Below are 22,545 nucleotides of genomic sequence, written 5' to 3'. Positions count from 1 at the left end.
TTCCAATAGATGTCCTACAAGACCATCCTCTGCTACATTTGCAGCTGGAGCCATGGGTCCCTCCATGTATAGTCTTTGGTTAGTGGTCTAGCCCTGGGAGCTCTGACCCTGAGATTTGACCTCACACTAGTGAGAATGGCTAAGACTAAAAACTCAGGTAACAGCAGATACTGGCGAGGATGTGGAGAAAGAGGAACACTCCTCTATTGTTGTTGGGATTGCAAGCTGGTACAACCACTATGGAAATCAGTCTGGAGGTTTTCCAGAAATTTATACCACTCCTTGGCAAATACATAAAAGATGCTCCAATATATAACAAGGATACATGTTCCACTATGTTCACAGAAACCTTATTTATAATAGTCAGAGGCTGGAAAGAACCCAGATGTCCTTTCACAGAGGAATGGATACAAGAAATGTGGTACATTTACACAATGGAGTACTATTCAGCTATTAAAAGCAATGACTTCATGAAATTCTTAGGCTATTATACTTGCTAATCCAGACGTAACAACACTCTTAAATTAAAAGTTTCAGTTTATTGGGAATAGAATTGCATAGAAATTGCACAATAAGTTCAAAAATATTTTTAAAAGGCATCAAGGAAGTGATCATATCTAAATTAAAAAAGGAGAATTAATTGTCTATTTACTTGGAGAACATATAACTTTTGTCAAATCCATGCATGGATGAACCCTAAAGCACTGTAAATTATAAGAAACTTTATTTTTGACATTCAGCATTAGGCCACCCACAGAATATTCTGAAACCATAATAAGATTAATGGTTATAGATACTTATCTAAAATTTTCATCCTAGTAAAAGTTATGAGGAACATGCCTTTAATCTGAGCACTCAGAGGCACTCAGATCTCTGAGTTTGAGGCCAGCTTGGTCTACAAAAAGAATTCCAGAATAGTAAAACAGCCAGGACTATACAGAGAAACCCTGTCTTGGAAAACAAAAACAAAAACAAACAAGCAAACAAACAAGCAAAACAAATTATGGGAATGGAATACAATGAATATTCCTATAACCAGAGACACAACTGGGAAAGAATTTGTACTTCTAATAAGGTTGTTATTTCTCTAACACACCTTTATCTACCAAAATTCAAATTATTTCACTTAACTCATCTGCCTCCTTTTTAAAATTGTTGTAGGATTGGTTTTTAATGGGAATTGTCACTCTTGCTAACCAGACAGCTTCCAGTTGAACAACAGGGATCTAGGCTAGCAATTATATTCCATTTCTATGATCTACAAAGCAACATTTGTAACAAGATACTAGAATTGGACTTAAAGACAGTATAGGTTACTGAGTTATCAAGGACCAGAGCTTTGTGGCCAGGAAGAGGAAATATTGCCACTGGATGGATTCCAGCTCCACCATGCTTGACCAGGTAGGTCTGTAAGACTCAGATGGCTGCCCCAAGTGCCCTCAGCATCGTTGATAGCCATGAGAAAGCCTTTATTCCTTTCACCCACTTCAGCTGAAGCAGCAATCTGTTTACACTAAAGAGGAAAGAACAAGTAGAAATGACAACCACTGAATTGTCAGAAAATACATTTAAAAATGAGCAAACAAATAAACCAAGAGGCACATTCCGTGTTGCAAGAATACAAAAGACATTTGCAGTCTGCAACACTCCATATTTACTCTCTCATTCCTGTCAGCATAAAAAGGACTGTCCCGGTGTCATTCTGCAGACTTCAATTATTTTATTTTTTTCAATATGCACAGTCTTTTCCCTTAAGTCATATTTTGATACATAGCTCTGTTCTGACACCCTTTGTCTTATCCCCAGACAGACACCTTTTGCTGTGAGGTTACTGAGAAAAAAATGTTTTTCAAGTCAAAAACCTGTTAAAACGGATAGTGTTCCTTCTGGCTTTTCCCATGAAACCTCTAACTCTCCAAGCAACAACAGGCACTGCTGGCAGACCTAATCTGAGACGTTTAAGAGGATTTTAGAAAAGATTTAGCTTTTGGTGGTGTTTGTTGATATCTTTAGTTTTTCAAACAGAAGATTTCAGAGCTTCATGCTTTGACAATAGGGTTCATGACTGGGACAAGGCTGTCTGGTCTTTCTCCTTGGAACACCACTAACGTTACATTATGGAGTTTGTCAGTTATGGTATATCTCTCCAAAATAAGCATGCCAATGCAAGTAAAAGGGTAACTGTTTCATGGATTTATAAAAACTAACTCAAATTACTTGGAATAAAAAGGTATTATTTCTATTATTACTACATATCACAAATTAAACGAATTAAAGGAGATGCTGGGGAGATAACTTAGAATAAAATGTGCTGGCCAAAGAAATTTCAAGTCCAAAATTCCAGTCTTATGAGTTCCCCCCCATAAAACAAGTACCACAGTGGCCTGCATATGGTTGCCTGGTTTGATAGATGGAGACAGGCAAACTGTAGGTCAAGTTGCCTACACTTACTGATTCCATGATCTCTCAGCTCAGTGAGAGGCCCTGCAGCAGGAAAGTAGAGAGTGATGGAGGAAGATGCCTACATCTACTTTTACCCTCCACGTGCACACCCATCCCCCCCCACACACACATAGGGGCTATATACATATGAACACATATACAAACTCAGTGCCACACACATGTGCCATATACATCTGAAAATACATAGACATATGCCTGAATACCACTTACACATGCAAAAATAGATATATGTAGTAAGGATTATTTTTAAATGCATACATTATTTTTCAGTGATTGCATAGTATTCATCTATGTACAATATTTCATTCATTAAAAACTCTGACATCTAAAGAAAATTTTTCATAGGAGATAATTCGAGAGATTAATACTTTTTATCAGTTATGTGAAAGTAATATCCCAGAAAGCTAGTTCTCTGACTATAGCTGTGATAGTGGACATCTATATTCAAGGACTATAATTAGCAGTACACAAACTGTGCTGCCTTGAAAGACCAGGCTCATCTCTGTTTTGAGCATTGCTTACAGAAGACACTGAAATTAGTAGGCCCACTGTTTCAATAATTAGATAAAGACTGAATCATAAGTGTCTCTTTAGAATATCTAAGCCCTGCCACAGAACAGTATTTTTAGCAAAAATATACCAGAGAAAAACTAAAATCTAATATTCTGTAGTGCTAGCTTCTAATTCCTTTTCTATTCTGTGTGAATCCATTTCTGATTTATAATTTAGGTGTTTTCCCCATTTGGTTTTCTCATTTGAGTAACATGCCTATCTACCGTATCTCACTTTTTTATTTTCTTCCACTCAATCTCATGTAAATACCATTTTTTAAACAAGGATATTCACTGATGAATTCTTCCCCATGACTTCCTGAAAACAACCAAATTGTGCATGACCTCAGGAACTTCACTTCATTTGCCAGTGTTGAGACTGAGGAAGTAACACCCTAACAACGATCTTTAGACATGTTGAGGGGCCTTAGAATATACTTCAGAACAAATGCCATTTGAATTGTACCTTTTTCTCCTTTCCATCTAGGGTGAGGCTATTTGGAATGTTCTTTATCAACGTGATTCAGAATAGCAAAAGAGAAACAAAATTCCATCCATTCTTTTTAGTAAAGTCTCATTAACCAGAGAGACTAAATTGGTATCACAGAAAGATGGGAGTCTGTCAATACACCTGGACACATTTGTTACATACCATTGCCTTTTCTTTCCTATAGAGAATCATTTACAAAACATTAGTTTTAGAGTTCAATGTATTTTGTCCTATGCCATTATATGTTCTCCAAGCCTGCCAAATTCTCTTAGTATTCATTTGCCATCCCTGTCTTTAACCTTTCTTACCTCGACTCCTGGTTTAGACAAGGAGGTACGTATACATTTCAAAATCAAATAGAACTAAGGGGTAACTATACTCCTGCAATTCTCCTCCTTCTGCACATTAATTTTATGTCTTTTCTACTTTGTATGCCTTAGTTAATTTTCTGATGGCTAAAAAGAAATGTGTATTTGTTCTCACACCACTTTCTTTGAATTTCAGGTTTTTGTTTTAAAATGTACTCTTGCTATATTTATCAAATATTTCCCTTAACTATTGCTTCAGGTTTAATACTGTGGAGAATCCAGTGATGATGTATGATGAAGGGCGCAGTTAAAATATAGTCAATGTTTTTTATTTGTTCTTGGATGCTATGGTTTTCTAACTGGAGAAAATGGGATTTTAGTTCTCCAAACCCAACCTCCTTCAAAACAGTAGGTATTAGCTTTTTAAGTTAAAGTTTAAAAGCATTAACCTCTTCAAAGTGAAATGCCACTAGAAATCACAATATATTTCATTAATGTTATTTCATTAACTGCAGTACTATTTATTCTATTTCAATTAAATATCTCAAGAAACACATTTATTCCCTATGCCCTGATGAAAAACAAAACAAAACCGGAAACATTTAAACATGAAGCCTTTTGGAAAAAAAATTGAATAAAAATTCATTTGCCTTTTTTGTAACAGTAGAATTGTCTATTATTATTCTAATTATCTCATTCGAAAATACCATATTTTTACTGTAATCATCTAATTAACAATTGATTAATCTCTGTTCAACAATGATTAGTCCAACTCAGACTTAAAAAGATGATAATAATAAAAATATCAAAGTGCAAACTGATCTGCTATATTAATTATACTCACATGTTTTTAGCTCAGCAAACATATCAGAATTTATACCCTTGTCATTAACACCCACAAATCAATCAGCAATATACTTAGGATTAATTAACCCAGTATAAGCAGAAACAAAATTACTAAATTATGCCAGAAATGAAAAACATCATTAGCATACTTCCTTCCACAAGGATTCCCATGTTGTTCATTCACATTGTAGCGACTATCACACTATTAATCATCTTTATTGAACCTCTGAACTCCAGTAGCCATCTCAGTTAAAGTATAGAGCAGGAAATTCAAAAATAGATGAATATTAAGACACAGACTAAAATCAAACAAGACTTATAGTCCAGGATATAAAATGAAAAGAGTTTGGATTTTCTTAATCATATAATAGAAAACCTTGGAGGACTTTATATGGGTAAGTTGAATGTTATACATTTATGTTTGCAAAGCTAGCTCTGTGAATCATAGTTATGAAAGGAGTAAGACTGGGAACAGCAAAATAGTTCCTGCATAAACCAGGTGACAGGTAATACTGTTTTGAATTAATCTGATATAAAGAAAGATGCTGAGAAAAATTAAAAATACTTAAAGGAAAGAAATTAATTGCATGAGGCAGATATGTGAAATAAAAGAATGGGAAGAAATAAAATGCAATAAACAAGTGGCTTCCTTAGCCACATGGTGGGACTGCTTGTTGAAATGGAGACTTCTGGAGAGTTAACTAACCTTTTAAAAGATGCATATGTAATCCCAAGGAGTTTGTGTTTTCCTGATGGCTAAGGATGTTGAACATTTCCTTAAGTGTTTCTCAACTATTTGAGCTTCCTCTAGTGAGAATTCTGCTTATACCTGTACCCAATTTTTAAATTGAATTATTTTTTGATAGTTAGTTTCTTGAGTCCTTTATAGATTTTATGTATTAGTCTTTTATCAGATGGGAGTTGGTTAAAAAAAAAAAAAACTTTCCTATTCTCTAGGCTGCCACTTTGTCCATCCCATCTGCAGACACCAAATCCTGACACAATTCCTGATGCCAAAAAAACACTTGCTTACAGGAGCTTGGTATGGGTGACCCCTAAGAGGTTCTGCCATCAATTCACTAATTCAGATAAAGATACTCACAGCCAACCATCAGACTAAGCCCAGGAACCCCAATGGAAGAGTTAGGGAAAAAACTGAAGGAGATGAAGGGGGTTGCAACCACACAGGAAGAACAGTATCAACTAACTGGACCACCTAGAGTTCCCAGTGACTAAACTACCATCTAAAGAGTATACCTGGAGAAAGCCATATATATAGAGATGAGGATAGCCTTATCTGACATCAATGGGAAGGGAGGCCCTTAGTCCTGTGGAGGCCTGAAGTCCCAGTTTAGAGGGATCCTAGAGAGGTGAGGCAGGAGTGGGTAAGTGGTCGGAGGAACACTCATAGAGGTAAAGGAGAGTGGGGAGGAGGGGATGGAATCCTGGGTTCGTGGAAGGGTAACTAGGAAAGGGGATATCATTTGAAATATTCATGAATAAAATGCTTAATGAAAGAAGAGGTCCCACATATTAATTGTTAATCTTAGAGCCTGTGCGATCACTGTTCTGTTTAGAAAGACTTCTGCTCAAATGTGTTAAAGTATCTTTTATTCACCTGAAGTAATCATCTTCTCTGAGACTTAGTCCCCCATCTGCTAACATAGGCCTAGTCTTGGAAGCTTCTAGTCTCCATACAATCTAATCTAGGTCTAGAATATTTTCAGCTTCTGAGACTTGCTATTGAATAAATTCACCCTTCCTATCTCTTTCTAAACTATGGCTGCTGGATGGTCAACTCAACTGTTTTTGGCTCAAACTCTTCTCCATGCTGACTGATTCAATCTGTCTGCTCTATGCTTCTCCTGAATTGCTCTGCTTGGCCTCGTACGAACTTTGGCAATTATGTTTTAACCTTCTAGCTCCTTATCATTCTCTGGCTTATTTTGTCTCCACTTGTGTCTAGTTTGTTCTCTCTGCAACCTGGCTCTGTACAACTGTCCCAGTAAAACTGCCTCCTCTCCTCTGCACTGTCCCTTAAGTAGCTTCCCTTTCCTTGCTCTTCTCATGAGAGTTGTGCATCTCCTATTCTGTCAAATCTTTGATTTCTCATTTTGTCTGCAATTCAACTAGACAATATTTTCAAACATGTAGTGAAATTTTCCCCTAGTTGATTAAATAATAAATCATAAATATAGCCAATCACTGGGTGAGGAAGAGGCAAGACTTCCAGGTCTGAGAGAGAAAGAGAGAAAGGAGGAGGAGGGTACTTCTTTGGATAGCAGGAGCGAGGCAGACAAGAAGTAGGCCGGGGGCTGAGTTCTGCTGGAGGAATCCACCAGGATCTGCCACTGGGAAGATTTCTAACATAGAATAGTTGGTGACTTTAGGATGCTAGATTCGGTGCCTAGTGATTATGTTATCTGATGATTCTAAACTAAGATTGTCTAGTGTTTTCCATTTCTCGAAATGGGAAAGGTGAGGTAGAGTGTGGGTTTGTGAGAGTGTGGCCCCAGTCAGCCATGGAAATTTGAAATTGCTGAGTGGGTTTGGCAGCAGTTAGCCATGGGGGTTAGATGACTGGGATTTGAGAGGGTTCCACAGCAGACTGGGTGGACGCCGCATGAGGTTAGCCATGGAGTGGGGAGACAAGACCTCAGGCCAGTGCCTAGACTGTGATAGAATGGATTGATATTTTAATATTACAGTCAACACATGGGTGCTTTCCTCTACAAATTAACTTTACCTTCATTGTTTGGGATTAAAGGTGTGTATTAAGGGCATGTCTGTATTCCAGCCAGAGGAATAAAAGGTGTGTGCTAAGGGCTGAGCCCCACCACAACTAGAAAGAGTTTGTTTTGTTTTCAGTAAATAACACAATATCATGGTTCTCAGTGTGATCAAATATACTGCCAACAGATGTTTTCAAGGTGATTCCCAGCTTTCTCTTCTATGAGGTTCAATGTATCTGGATTTATGCTGAGGTCTTTTTTATCCACTATTCTTGAGTATTGTGCAGGGTGATAAGTATGGATCTTTTGCATTTTTCAACATGCAGATATCATATGTCAGAATGTCTAAGATCAATAATATAAGGGACATCTCAGGATAGCAAGGACGTGGTGCAGGAGGAACACTCCTATATTGCTGGTGGGAATGTAAACTTGTATAGCCATTAGGGAAATCAGTATGGCAGTTCCTCAGAAAGTTGGGACTCAATCTACCTTAAGACCTAACTATACCACTCTTGGGCATCTACCCAAATGATGCTCCAACCTATCATAAGGACACTTGCTCAACTGTGGCTTTATTCATAAAAATACACCAACTAGGGGTTGGGGATTTAGCTCAGTGGTAGAGCGCTTGCCTAGCAAGCACAAGGCCCTGGGTTCGGTCCTCAGTTCAGGAAAAAAAAAAAAATCCACCAACTGGAAACAATCTAGATGTCCCTCAACAGAAGAATGGATAAAGAAAGTGTGGTCATTTTGTACAATGGAGTATCTCTCAGCTATTAAAATGACTGACATTATGAAAGGCAAATGAATGGAATGAGAAAAAAAAAGTTTTCCTGCATGAGGTAACTCAGACCAAGAAAGATAAATACTGTATGTATTCACTTGTAAGTGAATGTTAGTCATTCAGTAAAGGATAACCAAGCTACAATCTGTAGATGCAGAGATTTTAGGTAAAGAGGAAGGATATAGTGGGTGGAGGCACATGGATCTCTGTGGGAGTGAGTAAACAGAAGAGATTTTTATGGATAGACTGAGAGCAGGTGGGGATAGCACCAGGGAGAGCAGGTGTGTTGGGGGAGAAGATGGGGTAGAGAGATTACAGGAAGTGACAGATAAAATTGGGGCACATTTAGGGGGTGGTCTGGAAATCTAGGGCTGTGGAAATGTCCTGGAATATATGAAGGTGATCCTAATGAGGATTCATAGCAAAGGGGAGGATATGGAGTTTCAACTGGTCATCTCTTTGTAGTCAAGCAAGGCTTCCCGTGGCAGAAATTGATTGCATTCAGTTGTGCTGTTGACCAAGTGAGGGTCCCATGTAAATTCCCAAACAACCCAGGCTATTGCTAAGACATAGGGTTGCTCTCTATAAACTGATAGAATTCCAATGCCAAGGACAATACTCACTTAATTCAATAAACATAGAGCAATAAAGCTGGTGCCTACATAGAGCCCCTTCACCCCTACATTCTAGTCTCTTTCATATGCAAATGTATTCTGCAGGCTACTGAAAGAGAAATTCGGACACAAACTCAGCAACAAAACCTTTGGCCAACAATCTGCCCTGCTTGAAAAGTATGCTAGGGCAACTGTGGCACAGAACTTTTGGGAGTAGCCAAGTAATGTCTGATTTGGCTTAAGGCTCACTCCACAAGAGGAAACCCATGACTGATACTGATTGAATGACCAAGAACAAAAGACTAGATAGCCTGGAAAAAGTGTATTAATAAGATGGTCCTTAATGATATTCTGCTATACTCAGGGAAATACCCTTTCTAGTCATTATCAGAAAAGTTTCATCCACAGCAGATGGGAACAGATGTAAACACATAACTAGATATTCAAATGGGAAGCCTCAATCGAATCCCTCCTGCCAGAGCTCAGAGAATTCCCCAGAAAAAGAGGTAGACAGATTTTAAGAACAAGAGGATATAGGAGACACCAGGAGAGAAAGGTCTTGTGAATCAATTAAGCAACACGTATATAAGCTCTCAGAGACTGAAGCAGCTAGCACAAGATCTGCACTGGTTTGTACCAGGTCCTCAATGCATATAAATCCTAGCTCAATACTTTTATTGGACTCCTGACTGTGAGAATGAGAAGGTCTTTAGTTTTATGCCTGTTCTTAAGGATTCTTCTCTTTTTGTTGGCTTGCCATGTCCAACTTTGATATAATAACTTTCCCTTCATCTTATGATATTTTATGTTGTAATGTTTGGTTGTTATGTCATAGAAGCCTGAATTTTTGTAATGAGATACTGAAATGGAGTGGATCTGGAGGGAAGGGAGGTAGAGAAGAACCCTAGGGAGTACAGGGAGGACCCCTGAAATAAGGTCAACAGGCTGGAACAAAGAACTCTTACTTACACCAGGCTACCAAAAAAAGGGGTGGGGAGGAATGTAGGAAGAATGTAGCCAAGCAGGCCCAGCCACAATTCTGGCATATGTACCTATGTACCACTGATATTTCACCCTGAGCCAACCGAGAATCTGCCAGCACTGATACTGGATCAGGTGATAAGCGAGCCACTGAGAAAAAGACGCATCATATTGGCTACTTGAGAATTAATGATATGCTGGGAACAGGATATAAAGGTTTGCCCAGTTCTTTTAATAAAGGAGTCTGCTTTTTCCACTTCCCTGACTCCCGAAGTCTGTGTCCTTGTACTCTGCACCTTCTTAACCCAAAGGTCTTGGTTGGGTTGCAAGCAACATCTATAATCAGTATTGACTGTATGAGAAAAATCTATTTTCAATTAAAAAACATGGAAAAATAGGTTTAAAGATTTATTTATTTATTTATTATATACACTGTAGCTGTCTTCGGACACATGAGAAGAGGGCATCAGATCTCATTATAGATAGTTGTGAGCCACCAGGTGGTTGCTGGGAATTGAACTAAGGACCTCAGGAAGATAGTCAGTGCTCTTAACCACTGAGCCATCTCTCCCTCCCGGAAAAAATAAATTTAATATGGTTAGTATTGGAAAACAAGCGAGATAAGAAAGCACATTAAATAAAAATTGTCATTCATGAAGCTTTGAATTTAGACTGGAATTTTGGGATTGAGATATAAATTTTGGATCAATATAGATCATATTAGTCATTACAGTAAATGATATAACCACCTGATCTCTTACAGCCACAATAGCAAGTGATGCGTTCTGTTTCAGTTCTAAAAATGTTCTAACCCTTCATGTATTTTAATTGTTACTATTTTATAGATGACCATGAAAGCAAAATGAGTTACCTCCATTATATAAAACGAATGTATTCTCATAACAATGGAATAGAAGGAATGGATTGTGTGTTGATGTTCCTTGACAAACCCCAAAGGCTATATTGTCTATACACCCTATCAAAATGCAACCCAATCAGTCCTTACATCTCCTTTCCTCACTATTATGTACCTGGGCTCTGGTCAGTCCCTAACTGATAGTTGGGTTTCCTTGAACACTGCCAGAGTAAATTTATAGCCTTCACTAAGATAGGAATTTTGCTTGAAACACTGTAGAACTTTTCCTTATCTCAGAATACATGCTAATAGAAAAGACAGATGCTGTACGTTTTTTTTGTAAAAGATAATAACCGAGCAAAAAGCTCATGTATTGTATATAATTCCATCTGTTGGGAGTGAGGCCTGGTGCCTGGATAAATCTAAAGGTTAAGTGTTAGTGGAAGATGACTCCACAAATTGACAATACCCTCATGAGAGTAGCTACCACTTCTGGAGTTTGACTAACCTATAAAGTATTATAACTGCCTTTATTATTCCCTAAAGGACCATATTGCCCAGTTTCAGTCATTCCATGGGAAAAGGAGAACAGGGTTTAACACCAAAGCCAGAGCTGTGAGGACAGTAGCACAGTCTGAGCTGAGAAAGAGTGTGTAAAGAAGGCCACAAAGACACAGAGTGCAGGCTTGCATGTGACATCTGGCATCTAAGATCCAATACTAAAAATTTGCACTACCACCTGTTATTTTCTTTTCTTTGAACTTAACTTTTAGTTTATCATGTTACTCCCCCTCAAAGCTAAAAACAGTAACAAAAGCAACAAGAAGAGCCACAGTGAAGATTGGAAGGGGATAAACTTAATTTCCTTATACTGGCTCTTCATGGGCTCTTTGCATGAGGCAGGCATGAAGCATGTTACTACACTGAAGATGAGAATCCATGACAGGAATGATGATTTAGTCCAGAACTCATGCTTCCCTCCTCTTGAGTGGAAGAAAAATCACTGAGAGTAACAAAAAGGACTAAGAGATCATTTAAATTATTTATTTTCCTACTTTTCTGAGTTAATCTCATGATTATCCTGATTCTAAGCATGAGGATTTCCCAGCATCCCTTTTATTATTTTGATGAGTCACTCTGGAACTTAGACTGAGGCAGAATCACCAACATGAGTGATAGAGTGTTCTACTATCTTCTTTCTCTGTTGCTATGATAAAACATCAAAGCAATTTTGTAGAAGAAAGGGTTTATTTCAGTTTACATTTCCAGTTCACAGTTTATCACTGAAGAAAGTCAGAACAGGAACTGAGACAAGATAAAAATATGAAGTACAAACTATGCAAGAATGTTGCTTGATGCCCTGTTCTCTTGCTCTTCCAGACGGCTTCTGTAATATAGCTTAGGACCACCTGGTACTGCCACAGTGGGCTGAGCTCTGACCCATCAAATAAAATACCCACAGCTCAATCAGTTCAAGTCAATTCCTTAATTGAGGTTACCTATTCCATATTTTCTGTTGCTCTGATAAGACACCAGTACAAAGACAATTTATAGAAGAAAATGGTTATTTGGGCTTATGGTTCCAGAGTAGTAAGAGTACATCATGGTAGGGAATCATGGCAGCCAATGGCATGCAGAACAGTAGGAGCAGGAACCTGAGATCTCAAATCTTCAAGTGCAGACATGACATGGAGAACACGCTAGAACTAAAGAGGGGCTTTGATCTCCCAAATCCATTTCCCCAAGAAATACTTCTGTCAGCAAGGCAATACCCCTTTTAATTTTCCCAAGAAGTGTCATTCTAACTAGCAACCAAATAGTCAAATGCTTGATCCTATGGTGGTAATTCTCATTTAAACAACCATACCATGTGACTATATTAGGTCAAATAACACCAAATACTAGCCCAGACAAGTATAGAATAGGATGGATTTCTATCCCTATGCTCAGAAGAAAACTGTTCAGTTGCATGAAACTGTATATAGAGTAAAATGCTGAAAATGTCTCTTGTAGGTTTTTCACTATCAATTTCAACATAGTTCCTGAAGCTGAAGCAACAATTTGAGTGGGGAGTAGGGCATGTGACTAATCTCATTGCTGCCTACAGGATCTCTCTGTGCTAACAACTACCACCCCCACATGCCACAGCTACATGTGACTCGGGCACCTTGGGATTGTGGCCAGTGTAAGCTAGGAACTAATCTGAAGATTGCATTTAAAATACACATGTGGCTAATGAATACTACAGTTTTAGATACTTTGAGGAACGATGCAAATTTCCAGAAATACAGCATGAAAAAGTGGAACAATGGTCTTGTGGGTCTGTTATCCTGTGCAGATAACTTCTGCTCTAGGCCCCACTATTGTATGCTAGCCTGCATCACACTTACCTTCTTTTATTAGTCTGGCTAGTGTTTTATATCATGCTTGAAGAAGGGTATTTCCTTCAGTATAGAAAATGTCCTAATTAAGACAGATAAGTCACACTGCTTTTGTTCATGTCACAATTTTCCCTCTAGCTAGAACTAAATGATGCTGGTGAAAGGCAATGCTGGTGTTTGATGGCTTTTAATATTTTTGCCCGTATCAAAAGACTAAATAAATGCAATCAATATTTACAATTCCTAACTCTCCAGTAATTATTCCAATAAAGAGGTCTTCACACTCCCGAGCATCGATACTTGCTCTTCATAACCGTAATAAATCTGCTTTTGGAAAATGAACCAAGCTCAGCCCAGGCTTCAGGGAGAATATTAGCAAACATGAAGCTCAGAATGTGATTAACCAAACTCTTCAGCACACTGGGCTTACAGAATATGGATTTTAAAACCCAAACATTTGGGCTGGGGATTTAGCTCAGTGGTAGAGCGCTTACCTAGGAAGCGCAAGGCCCTGGGTTCGGTCCCCAGCTCTGAAAAAAAGAACCAAAAAAAAAAAAAAAAAAAAAAAAAAAAAAAAAAAACCCAAACATTTAATGAGAACTATCAAGAAATAAGAATCATATCACCATTGGGACAGCATCTTATATTTGGGGTAGCTCCTTAGTCAAGAAACTCAAATGAGAGTTTTAAATAGCATTGACTATTCATAAGAAATCATTCTACAAATGTCTACCGCATAAAATAAAACCAAACCACAGGATAATAATATCCTGGAGTTATTAAAAACCTCCTGCTAGCTGCTTCTATGTTTAAGATATGCATGCCTTCAAAAAACAAACAAACAAACAAACAAACAAACAAACAGAAGATCCTATTTTTATTCTCAGATGAAAAGTGAGTGAACCATGGCTTTAGGAGACTACTCTAGGCAACAGAACTAGGATGGATGTGACATAATCAAATCTGAATGTGTCTCAATACAGACTCTTTATTATTATTATAGTTTTAACGTATATGTAAAACGCTCATATGTAAAATAAAATTAATACATATTAATACCAGTGATTAGTGGAGCTTATTACTAAGAATTAGAGCAGTCGCTTTCCTACTTCAGTCTGGATAAGGCCAAAATACAAGAGAATTTCTGGGCAAACTTCTATTACCAAAATCTGTTAAAATGACTATCAGTTTTACCTAATAATTTATTTTTCTTGAGATAGGGTCTTGATTCTCCTTTCTCAGCCTCCTGAATTTTTGAAGAGAGTGTAGAACTAACATCTTAGTTATTTGAAAGTGGAAGCAAGAAGATTAGGAGTTAAAGACCAGCCTTAGCTCCTCACAGAGAATTCAAGGGCAGTGTGTGAACTACATAAAGTTTTGTCCCTTACAGACACCCTAACCCTAGGGTAAAAAAGAAAAAGACAAGACATTATCCAGGATAATAAAGAATAAATGAATGTTGTCCGTGCCACAGTCACCTAAGAACTAGTTTTCTCTCTGTGCTTCTCATACTTCCAACCTATCCTTACCTTCACACAATGAAGTAGTTCACTAAAACCAGGAGTTCACTTGTTTTTGAAGATCCATTTACACGAGAAATATTTACCATATAAGACACAATAAGGAATTTCAGTGTCAGGTTAAAACCTATTGTTTAGAGGTATTATTTCACCAATATTATTTTCTTTTTTCTGTTTTGTTGAAGTATGAATGGTAAATAACATTTGCATATACTGATGGTCTATAACAATGGTGTTTTGATATGTGTATATATTGAAATAATGATACTGTATTAGAATTCTCTAGAGCAATAGAACTTTTAGAATGAATTGTAAAAATGGATTTCTTAGATTGGCTTATAGGATAGGGCTGATGATTCCACAGTGGTCATCAGTGCTGTCTTTGTTAGGGTTTCTACTGCTGTGATGAAAGATCATGATCAACTTTGGAGGAAAGGGTTTATGTCAGCTTTCAGTTCTATTACTCAATCCGTCACATAAGGAAGTCACAGAAGGGACTCAGACAGGGCCACAAGCTCTTGCCATCTATTACCTTGCTCCTATGCTGTGGTAAGTCTGTTGTCTTATAGCACCCAGAGCACCAGCTCAGCAGGGTGAGGAGAATTACCCACAGTGATCTGGTTCCTCCTGTCAATCATCAATCAAGAAAATGCACTACAGGACTGCCCACTGGCCAAACTAGTAGGCATTTCCACAAATGAGGCTCCTTCTTCCCAAATGACTCTGGCTTGTGTAAGGTGACATAAACTAACCAATAAAAGCATGCTGCAGATGCAGAGAACATGAGAACTGCTCAGTCTATGAGCATGGGTGGCTCAGTAACCCTAACCTTGCACTGGAGGCCTGAAGGATTCCTGCAGCATGCATGGCCTCCAGTCTATGTGAAGCTAAAGAATCTAGGGCCCAGTATCATAAGGAAAATCAGTCACAGAAACAGCAGCAGCAGTAGCAACACAACAGTAAGAATAAAGGGATAAATACACTCACCAGCAAGAAGGAAAGGCAGGTAGGTAAGCAGCATTTCCTTTTCCTTGGACCTCTTTATATCTGTCCTTCAGAGAGAATGTGGCACACATTCTGGATAATTCTACCTCATTACTCCTTCTTGGAAAAGCTCTCACAGATCTGTCTGTGCAAAGGCAACTCTCTAAGTTGATTCTAGATCCTGTTGAGCTGACATTCAAGATTATCCATCATAGAGCCCAAATTAGGAGTATAACCATCATGTCTGTTCTCTAAAGTTACAGAATGTATCATGAAATGACTAAGATTTAGGAGTAGTGGGATATAAATTTCATATTAGCAGGTCCTTTATGATGCAAATAACCAAGATACAACAGAAACATCAGCAGCTCTAGATGCTATAAACTGTACTTAAATTGAATGGTTTATGCAGCAGGGATCATGTTTCATAGGTCTGGCTGATTCAGTCCCTGGGTGAAGATCATCTTTCAGAGATGGTCACCGGTTCTCTGTTTTAGGAGGAGGAGTTGGAGTTGGAAGCAAGGGCTCTCGATAGGGCACTATTCTAATCAAGATTAGATTGTTAGTTTGAATTATATAACAAAGTCAATAACTGTAGTTCGAAATTTGCTTTGAGAAAAAATAAATAGGTCAAGTGTAGGCCAAATAAAAACTTCACACCAATGCTGACATACCTTTTCTCAACTGCAAGATTTATGAAAGTACTTTTGAGGCATTATAGACTAACAGATACAATGATGGTAATTTCATCAGTTAATTCATTTTACCAACTGAGGAGAATACTCTTAAACACAAAAAGTAGGTTGTTGAATAAGATTGGCCATGGGGAATAAGGGAAGGACAACTAGGTAAGTATGATAAGTCCTCTTTATAGGAATTAGATGTGATAGAATTCCTTGAGTAGAATAACAAAGCCAACTGTTCTAAGTGATTTACTGCATTTTTTTTTTTTAACAATTCCAAACCTCATTTAGGAGTGTTGTAGAAATAATCCTTGAAATTAAGAAAGAAAAGAAAAGCAGATAAAAGAAAAAAAGAGAAAAAAGAAAAGGTTGGACTGGAGAGATGGCTCAGCAGTTCAGAGCATTGACTGCTCTTCCAGAGGTCCCGAGTTCAATTCCCAGCAACCACATGGTGGCTCACAACCATTTGTAATGGGAACTGTTACCCTCTTCTGGTGTGTCTGAAACAGTGTATTTACATACATTAAGTAAATACATAAATAAATAAATAAATAAATAATCAATCTGTTTTAAAAAGGTTGAAGTAGTTCCCTGGAGGTCACCACAGCTTGCTGGCCAACACATGTGCTATACAACAGTCACAGTACTAGTGAAATTCTGTCCCTTTAACCATCCCTCAGGCCAGCCCTCCCTGCCCTGCTGCTTAGCAATCTTCTTTCTTATTAAGCACAGCTGAAGAGCATGAAGCATGTATTGTCAGGAAAAGAATGAGCTGTATTCTTAGAGACTTTCAAATGATGCTACTCTTCACAAACATCTGTCCATGTAACAAGCAGTCTTATTTATTTCCCTAAGAGTGCTTGTAGCCTATATTTTCTTATTTATTTCCCTACGAGTGCTTGTAGCCTATATTTCCTCCTTCTAACCTCAACTGCAGCACTGCATATTTTAACTTTACTAAGTTCCATAATCATTTTCTGTGATTATCTTATTAATTTTAATTTTTACCTAAATAATAGTATTATATCTACTATTGTGATGTTTTTCTGTGTAGAACACTGTAAATTATATGGACATAATTTACAATTGTATAATTATGAGGATAATGCACTAGCTACATTTTCAATAAACAAATGCAATATTAATTTCCAGGTCATACAATTATTGACATATTATTCTAAATAAATCTAAATGCAAGTACACACCAACAATTCTGGCTGTGACCATTTGACTCAGTCTGCTATCCCCCAACTTCAATTTAGAACTTACATTTTTCTCAATTCTTGTTGAGGAATACTGATGCACTCATTAGCCATACATAGGTGAATGTTCTTAATAAGGCAACCTTCAAGTTCTGAGAGATAGCTCAGCAGTTAAGAGCACTTGCTGTTCTTTTAGAGGTTCTATTCCCAACACTCAAACAGCTCCTCACAACCTACTGACATTTGTACCAGAGGATCCTATACTCTTTTGTCTTATGGCCTCTGAGGGGACCAGGCACGCTTATGGTACAAAGACATGCAGACAAACTACCCACACATTAAATAATGAATAAGGTATAAAAGAAGGCATTCATGGTTACTACTCATCTTTTCGTTCAACTGCTTTGTTTTCCTTCTCTACCTTCCCTCTTCTCTCATTTGAAAAAACAAAGTCTCTCTCTCTCTCTCTCTCTCTCTCTCTCTCTCTCTCCCCCCCCCTCACACACACACACACACACACACACACACACACACACACACACACACACACAATTTGCTGTATCAAATATACTGGCAATATAAACTGAGATCCTCTCTCATCAGTTATATCTGCTTAGTAGGACACTTAGCATTACTTTATTACCAAGACAGAAGCATTCAGAAGTTGAGTGGGGTCTAAAGCAGAGCACAAAAGCCTACCTTCCCATTCAACTAGGGCCAATGTTCTTTAGCAAAACATTAAAAGACAATGAAAACATTTGATTGTAAGACACTATTCAAGAGAAAGCACAACTTGAATCCTGAAAAGAGCAAAATACTATAGTTTTATAAATGAATAAAAGAATGTTAATAAAATGGGTTAGTGCCTAATTTACAGCATATAGGTGGTGACTGGTGTCACATTACACTTTTATTATGAGGTATGCAGTTACTCAAGTCTCTTTATTAAAGAGTTGTCACATCTAAACCCCAGAGCAAATCATCTTTCCCAGAACACTAGTATTTCATACTACACTGTCTGGACATGCTAACAACATAGTCCAGGTTCTGTAGTTTAGAGAAGTCAGGCTCTGTCTACAATGTTTACTGCCTAAAATTTACATTTAAATTACAGCCTTTTCTTAAATTAAGTTCACTTAAATTTTGAAACATCTTTGTTACTGATTTCATGAAATGACTGTTCTAGAGCTCAGGTAAATTTGTGGTATTTTAGCTGGAAAAATTAAAGGACGATAACAGTGTTTTTCTTTTCTTTTCTTTTTTCTCTCTCTCTTTTTTTTTTTTTTTTCGGAGCTGGGGACCGAACCCAGGGCCTTGTGCTTGCTAGGCCAGCGCTCTACCACTGAGCCAAATCCCCAACCCATGAGTGTTTTTCTAGCTACTTAGTGGAACCATAGTTCTCCTAGGCAGTACCTGTTCACTTCCTTGGTCTGGTGGTTTTGGAGATCACATGGTACCTAAAAATTAAACAGAACCTTGTTTGAAACACAGATTCTTATTACCATGTATTTCCCAAAGATTCTGACTTCAGTGTCTAAGTCTTAGTTTACTTTGCAATAATTCATGGCCTTTGTAGGTTGAGATCATTAGGAAAAGCAGTAGTTATGTGCTTTGTATAAAGGTATGTATCCAATTGTCTTCAGATAGTTTGGAAACTTCTGAATATTCTGTATCTCAAATATATGAAATAAAACTGTAGTTTAAAATTCTAAGGACTGCCCTGAGACAAGGCCCAGTATAACCTTACTATCATTAAGTTCCAACACAAGGGATGTTCAGAAACAGGGATTTGCCTCAAGTATTTGGAGTGCTACCTGTTGGAGTCAGAGAGCCCTCAGGGCAGGTGCTCAGACCAATACCATTTGGTGTTTCTTACACAAGGGCGTGGTTAAGCAGATAGGTTTCAAATCCTATAAATGAATGCAACGTGCTCCACAGCAGTCTCAAAACTCATTTTGTTTCAAGACTGCCATGTAAGTCGCAAAGTAAGCACTGGCGGCTGTGCTGGGGAGCAGGGCAAGGCTGGAGTGTTCCCGCAGTGCCAAGGCCCTCAGGGAAGTGGTGGCAGCACCCAGCAGAGGACAAGGCTTTCCTGGCACGGGCAGAGCGCTCCCCAGGGGCGTCGTGTGTTAGCAGACCAGCCGATTGCAGGCCCAGGGGGGCCGCTCAGCCACGAGAGACAAGGACACGCCTCAGCTCTGGCCAACTCCCGGCCTCCCCTGGCCTCCCGCCAGAACCGCCCGCCACCTTTCTTCCTCCGCCCGCGACTGAGCGCCCAGCCGGGCCCAAGTCCGCCCGCGCCCGGCGCGCGGCCCTCGGCCTACGGAGCTGGCGGAGCGACCAGACCGGACCCGATGTGGCGCATGCGTGGTTGCGCCACCCGGCGCGGTTGCTGCGGCGGGGAAGGCGGCGGGAGCCGCGGAGAGACGGGCCGTCCAGGCCGGGCCCAGGAGGGCTGCGGTGGTGGCGTGGGTTGGCGAGGCCGCGCGGGCGGGGCCCGGCGACAGCTGGAGGAGCGCTTCGCTGACCTGGCTGCCAGCCACCTGGAGGCCTTGCGCGCGCGGGACGAGCGGGACCGGCAGAACGCGCGGCTACGCGAGGAGAACGCCCGCCTGAGGCTGGAGAACCGGCGGCTGAAGCGCGAGAACCGCAGCCTCTTCCGCCAGGCTCTGCGGCTGCCGGGCGACAGCGGTGAACGGGAGGCCGCAGTCGAAACCCTCAGCCCGGACGAGCCCGCCACCAACCGCAGGGCGAGAGGCGAAGGCCGTGAGGACGAGCCGGGCAGCCCCAGGGCGCTGCGGGCCCGACTAGAGAAGCTGGAGGTCATGTACCGCCGGGCCCTGCTGCAGTTGCACCTAGAGCAACAGGGCGCGCGCCCTCCAGGAGTCATCGAGGAGCCATCGCTCCAAGAAACTGCCACCGGCCTGCGCGCCCATGACCCGGACGTTCCGGGGCCCTGGCTCTAGCCAGCGGGCGCGAAGGGAGGTGGAGCTTGCGCGCGCCCCGCCCCCGTAGTGCTCCGCGCCCCGCCCCTCAGCTCGGGGAAGCTTAAGACCTGCACTCCAGCCCCACCCTAGGGCACTTCCGGGAGCCAAATCCGTTGGCCTGAAGGATAAAGAGTTTCCAAGTTCCCACTTGTGCAAAACAACTGCCGAGTGCCCTGCTGGTGTGTTGAGAGGGGCCTAGCAAATCTAAGACCTGCTTTAAAGCAGCAAGAACTGGGTGCCTGGTTGCACCTCTTAAATTCTTGAAAGTTTGCAAAGTGTTGTGAGGACCAGTTTTTGTCCCCCTCTGACATTAATTCTTTGAAGGATGAATAGTGTATTTGAGTTGGTAATGCCTGTTCATTCTCCTGTCCACAAAACTCTCTGCTGTTATTTCTTATATGACCCATCTTTTAAGAATGTTTTATAAATTGCTATTTCTTGGATATCCCATGAGGTACTACCTTTTTATAAAGAAGAAAATATTTATAATTGCCTGTCACTCCAATCCCCATATGTTTAATATATTCGGGTGTGTTGGCCTCCAGAGATTCTTTTCTTTTTTCTTTTTTTTTTTTTTTAGAGTATCTTTTGACAGGTGATGATTTGAATTGATAAATAAAACTGGTGCATTAAAATCTAAAATTTCCATGGCTATTATTTTTGAGTAATAGTTTTGAAACTTCATAGATTCCCCTAAGTGTATATATGCATATGTGTTACATATTTTAATACCTGTCTTTATCTTTTGTATTCTTTTGGATTATTCACACAAGATCTTTACAAATCTCAAGATACTTTGAAGATTGCTTTATTATTACTACATTTTAGATTAACGTTAATGCTTATTTAATTAGTTCATGGTTATTTTGCCTGATTTTTAACAACGTTCAGGAAATTACTTGTATATTATACAAAAGTTCCCAGTGAACTATGCCTTAGTTTTGTTTTTGCTATCAGAAAACAAAGAATAACAGCACATGCTCCAAGCTTGCTTGCTTATTTATTTATTTATTTATTTATTTATTTATTTGAGACTGGGTAATGCTTAGTGTCCCAGTGTGACCCGAAACTCTGCACTCCATCCTCTGCCTACTGAGTGCTAGGACTATGGACCTCTACCACCATCAACATGTCTTGTTCTATGGTCCTTTTGCCTACTAATCAGTAAAGCAAATGCAATGTACCTGATAAAACTTGTGGTAGCAAAAAGTTGTGCCATCTTTCCATACCCACCATAAGGGTCATTGACTACACACATTTCTATAGCAAAAGTCAGGCCAATCATAGAAATGTATAGTTAGAATTTTACATGCCGGGGAAACTTTTGAAACCATCACTGACTAAATATGTCACCCTATAGAAGTGAGTGAATGATAGTTGTAGTCTAATAGACTGAGAGTAAAACCTAGGGAAGACCCTTACTTTCTTTTTGACGTCTCTGTGTGGCATTCTTTTCCCTGGGCACAGATCTTGATTCCTTTCAAAAGTGTTAGGTCAACTATCAAGTTAGACCAGCAGTTTCCTTTATGACTGTCTCAAATCAGAAAGCATGTTATATTTAAAGTATTTATACATTTTAAAGTTGTCTTTTGAGGAAGGTTTCTGTAATTTGTCTTAGAAAAGGGAAAATTATGAATTTTATGGCTTGCTTATGGGAGGAGACAACTCGTGAAAGACTCATAGTAGGTGAAAAAGATTCTTTGAAAGTGTTCAGGATAGGTACACTGGACTTTGGAGTGTTGTTTCTGGGCCCCTGTACATCATAGGTTCAAAGCATTTAAATGTTTGGGGTAGGGGGTGGCAAATGAATAGAGATGTAAAGAAATGAAATGTATACTGCATACAGCAACTTCCCCAAAGCCTAAATACTACATTTCAAATACGACAAAACAAGACCCAAGGAAAACTAGTGCTATTCCTTGTTAAAAAGAATTTGAGAACCCATCCTATATTGCCTATAGCTAATCGATATTCCATTGTGAATACTGAAGTCTTCCTCTGTAGCTAATTATTTCAGAATTTGCTGAAAAAAAGGGGGAGGTATATGAAAATTAATACTATCCCTATTCATTTCATGGTTTTAAAGGGAAATGAGGCATTTATAGAAGCCATTAGAATTTTTAAAAAAAGATGAAGAGATTATATGTCCTACAGGTATTT

General features: G+C 39.2%; 1 protein-coding gene and 1 long non-coding RNA gene across 2 annotated transcripts; one reads left to right on the top strand and one right to left on the bottom strand.

Moving 5' to 3' along the window:
• Positions 1-11,857: 11,857 nt before the first annotated feature.
• On the bottom strand, positions 11,858-16,539 carry LOC148005912 (uncharacterized). The gene is made up of 2 exons (XR_015620971.1): positions 13,598-16,539; positions 11,858-13,471 (listed from the first exon to the last, which is right to left on the bottom strand). It is a non-coding gene; the product is annotated as an uncharacterized LOC148005912 (long non-coding RNA).
• Positions 16,540-19,661: 3,122 nt separating this feature from the next.
• Positions 19,662-21,027, top strand: Tusc1 (tumor suppressor candidate 1). The gene is given in 1 exon segment (NM_001401265.1): positions 19,662-21,027. A coding segment is annotated over 1 exon segment (612 nt). The 5' UTR covers positions 19,662-19,752; the 3' UTR covers positions 20,365-21,027.
• The last annotated feature ends 1,518 nt before the right edge of the window (positions 21,028-22,545 follow it).

This window comes from Rattus norvegicus, chromosome 5, assembly GCF_021556685.1.
Source record: "Rattus norvegicus strain SHRSP/BbbUtx chromosome 5, alternate assembly SHRSP_T2T, whole genome shotgun sequence".
NCBI lineage: Eukaryota > Metazoa > Chordata > Mammalia > Rodentia > Muridae > Rattus > Rattus norvegicus.
This window is presented reverse-complemented; position numbering and strand designations above follow the sequence as displayed.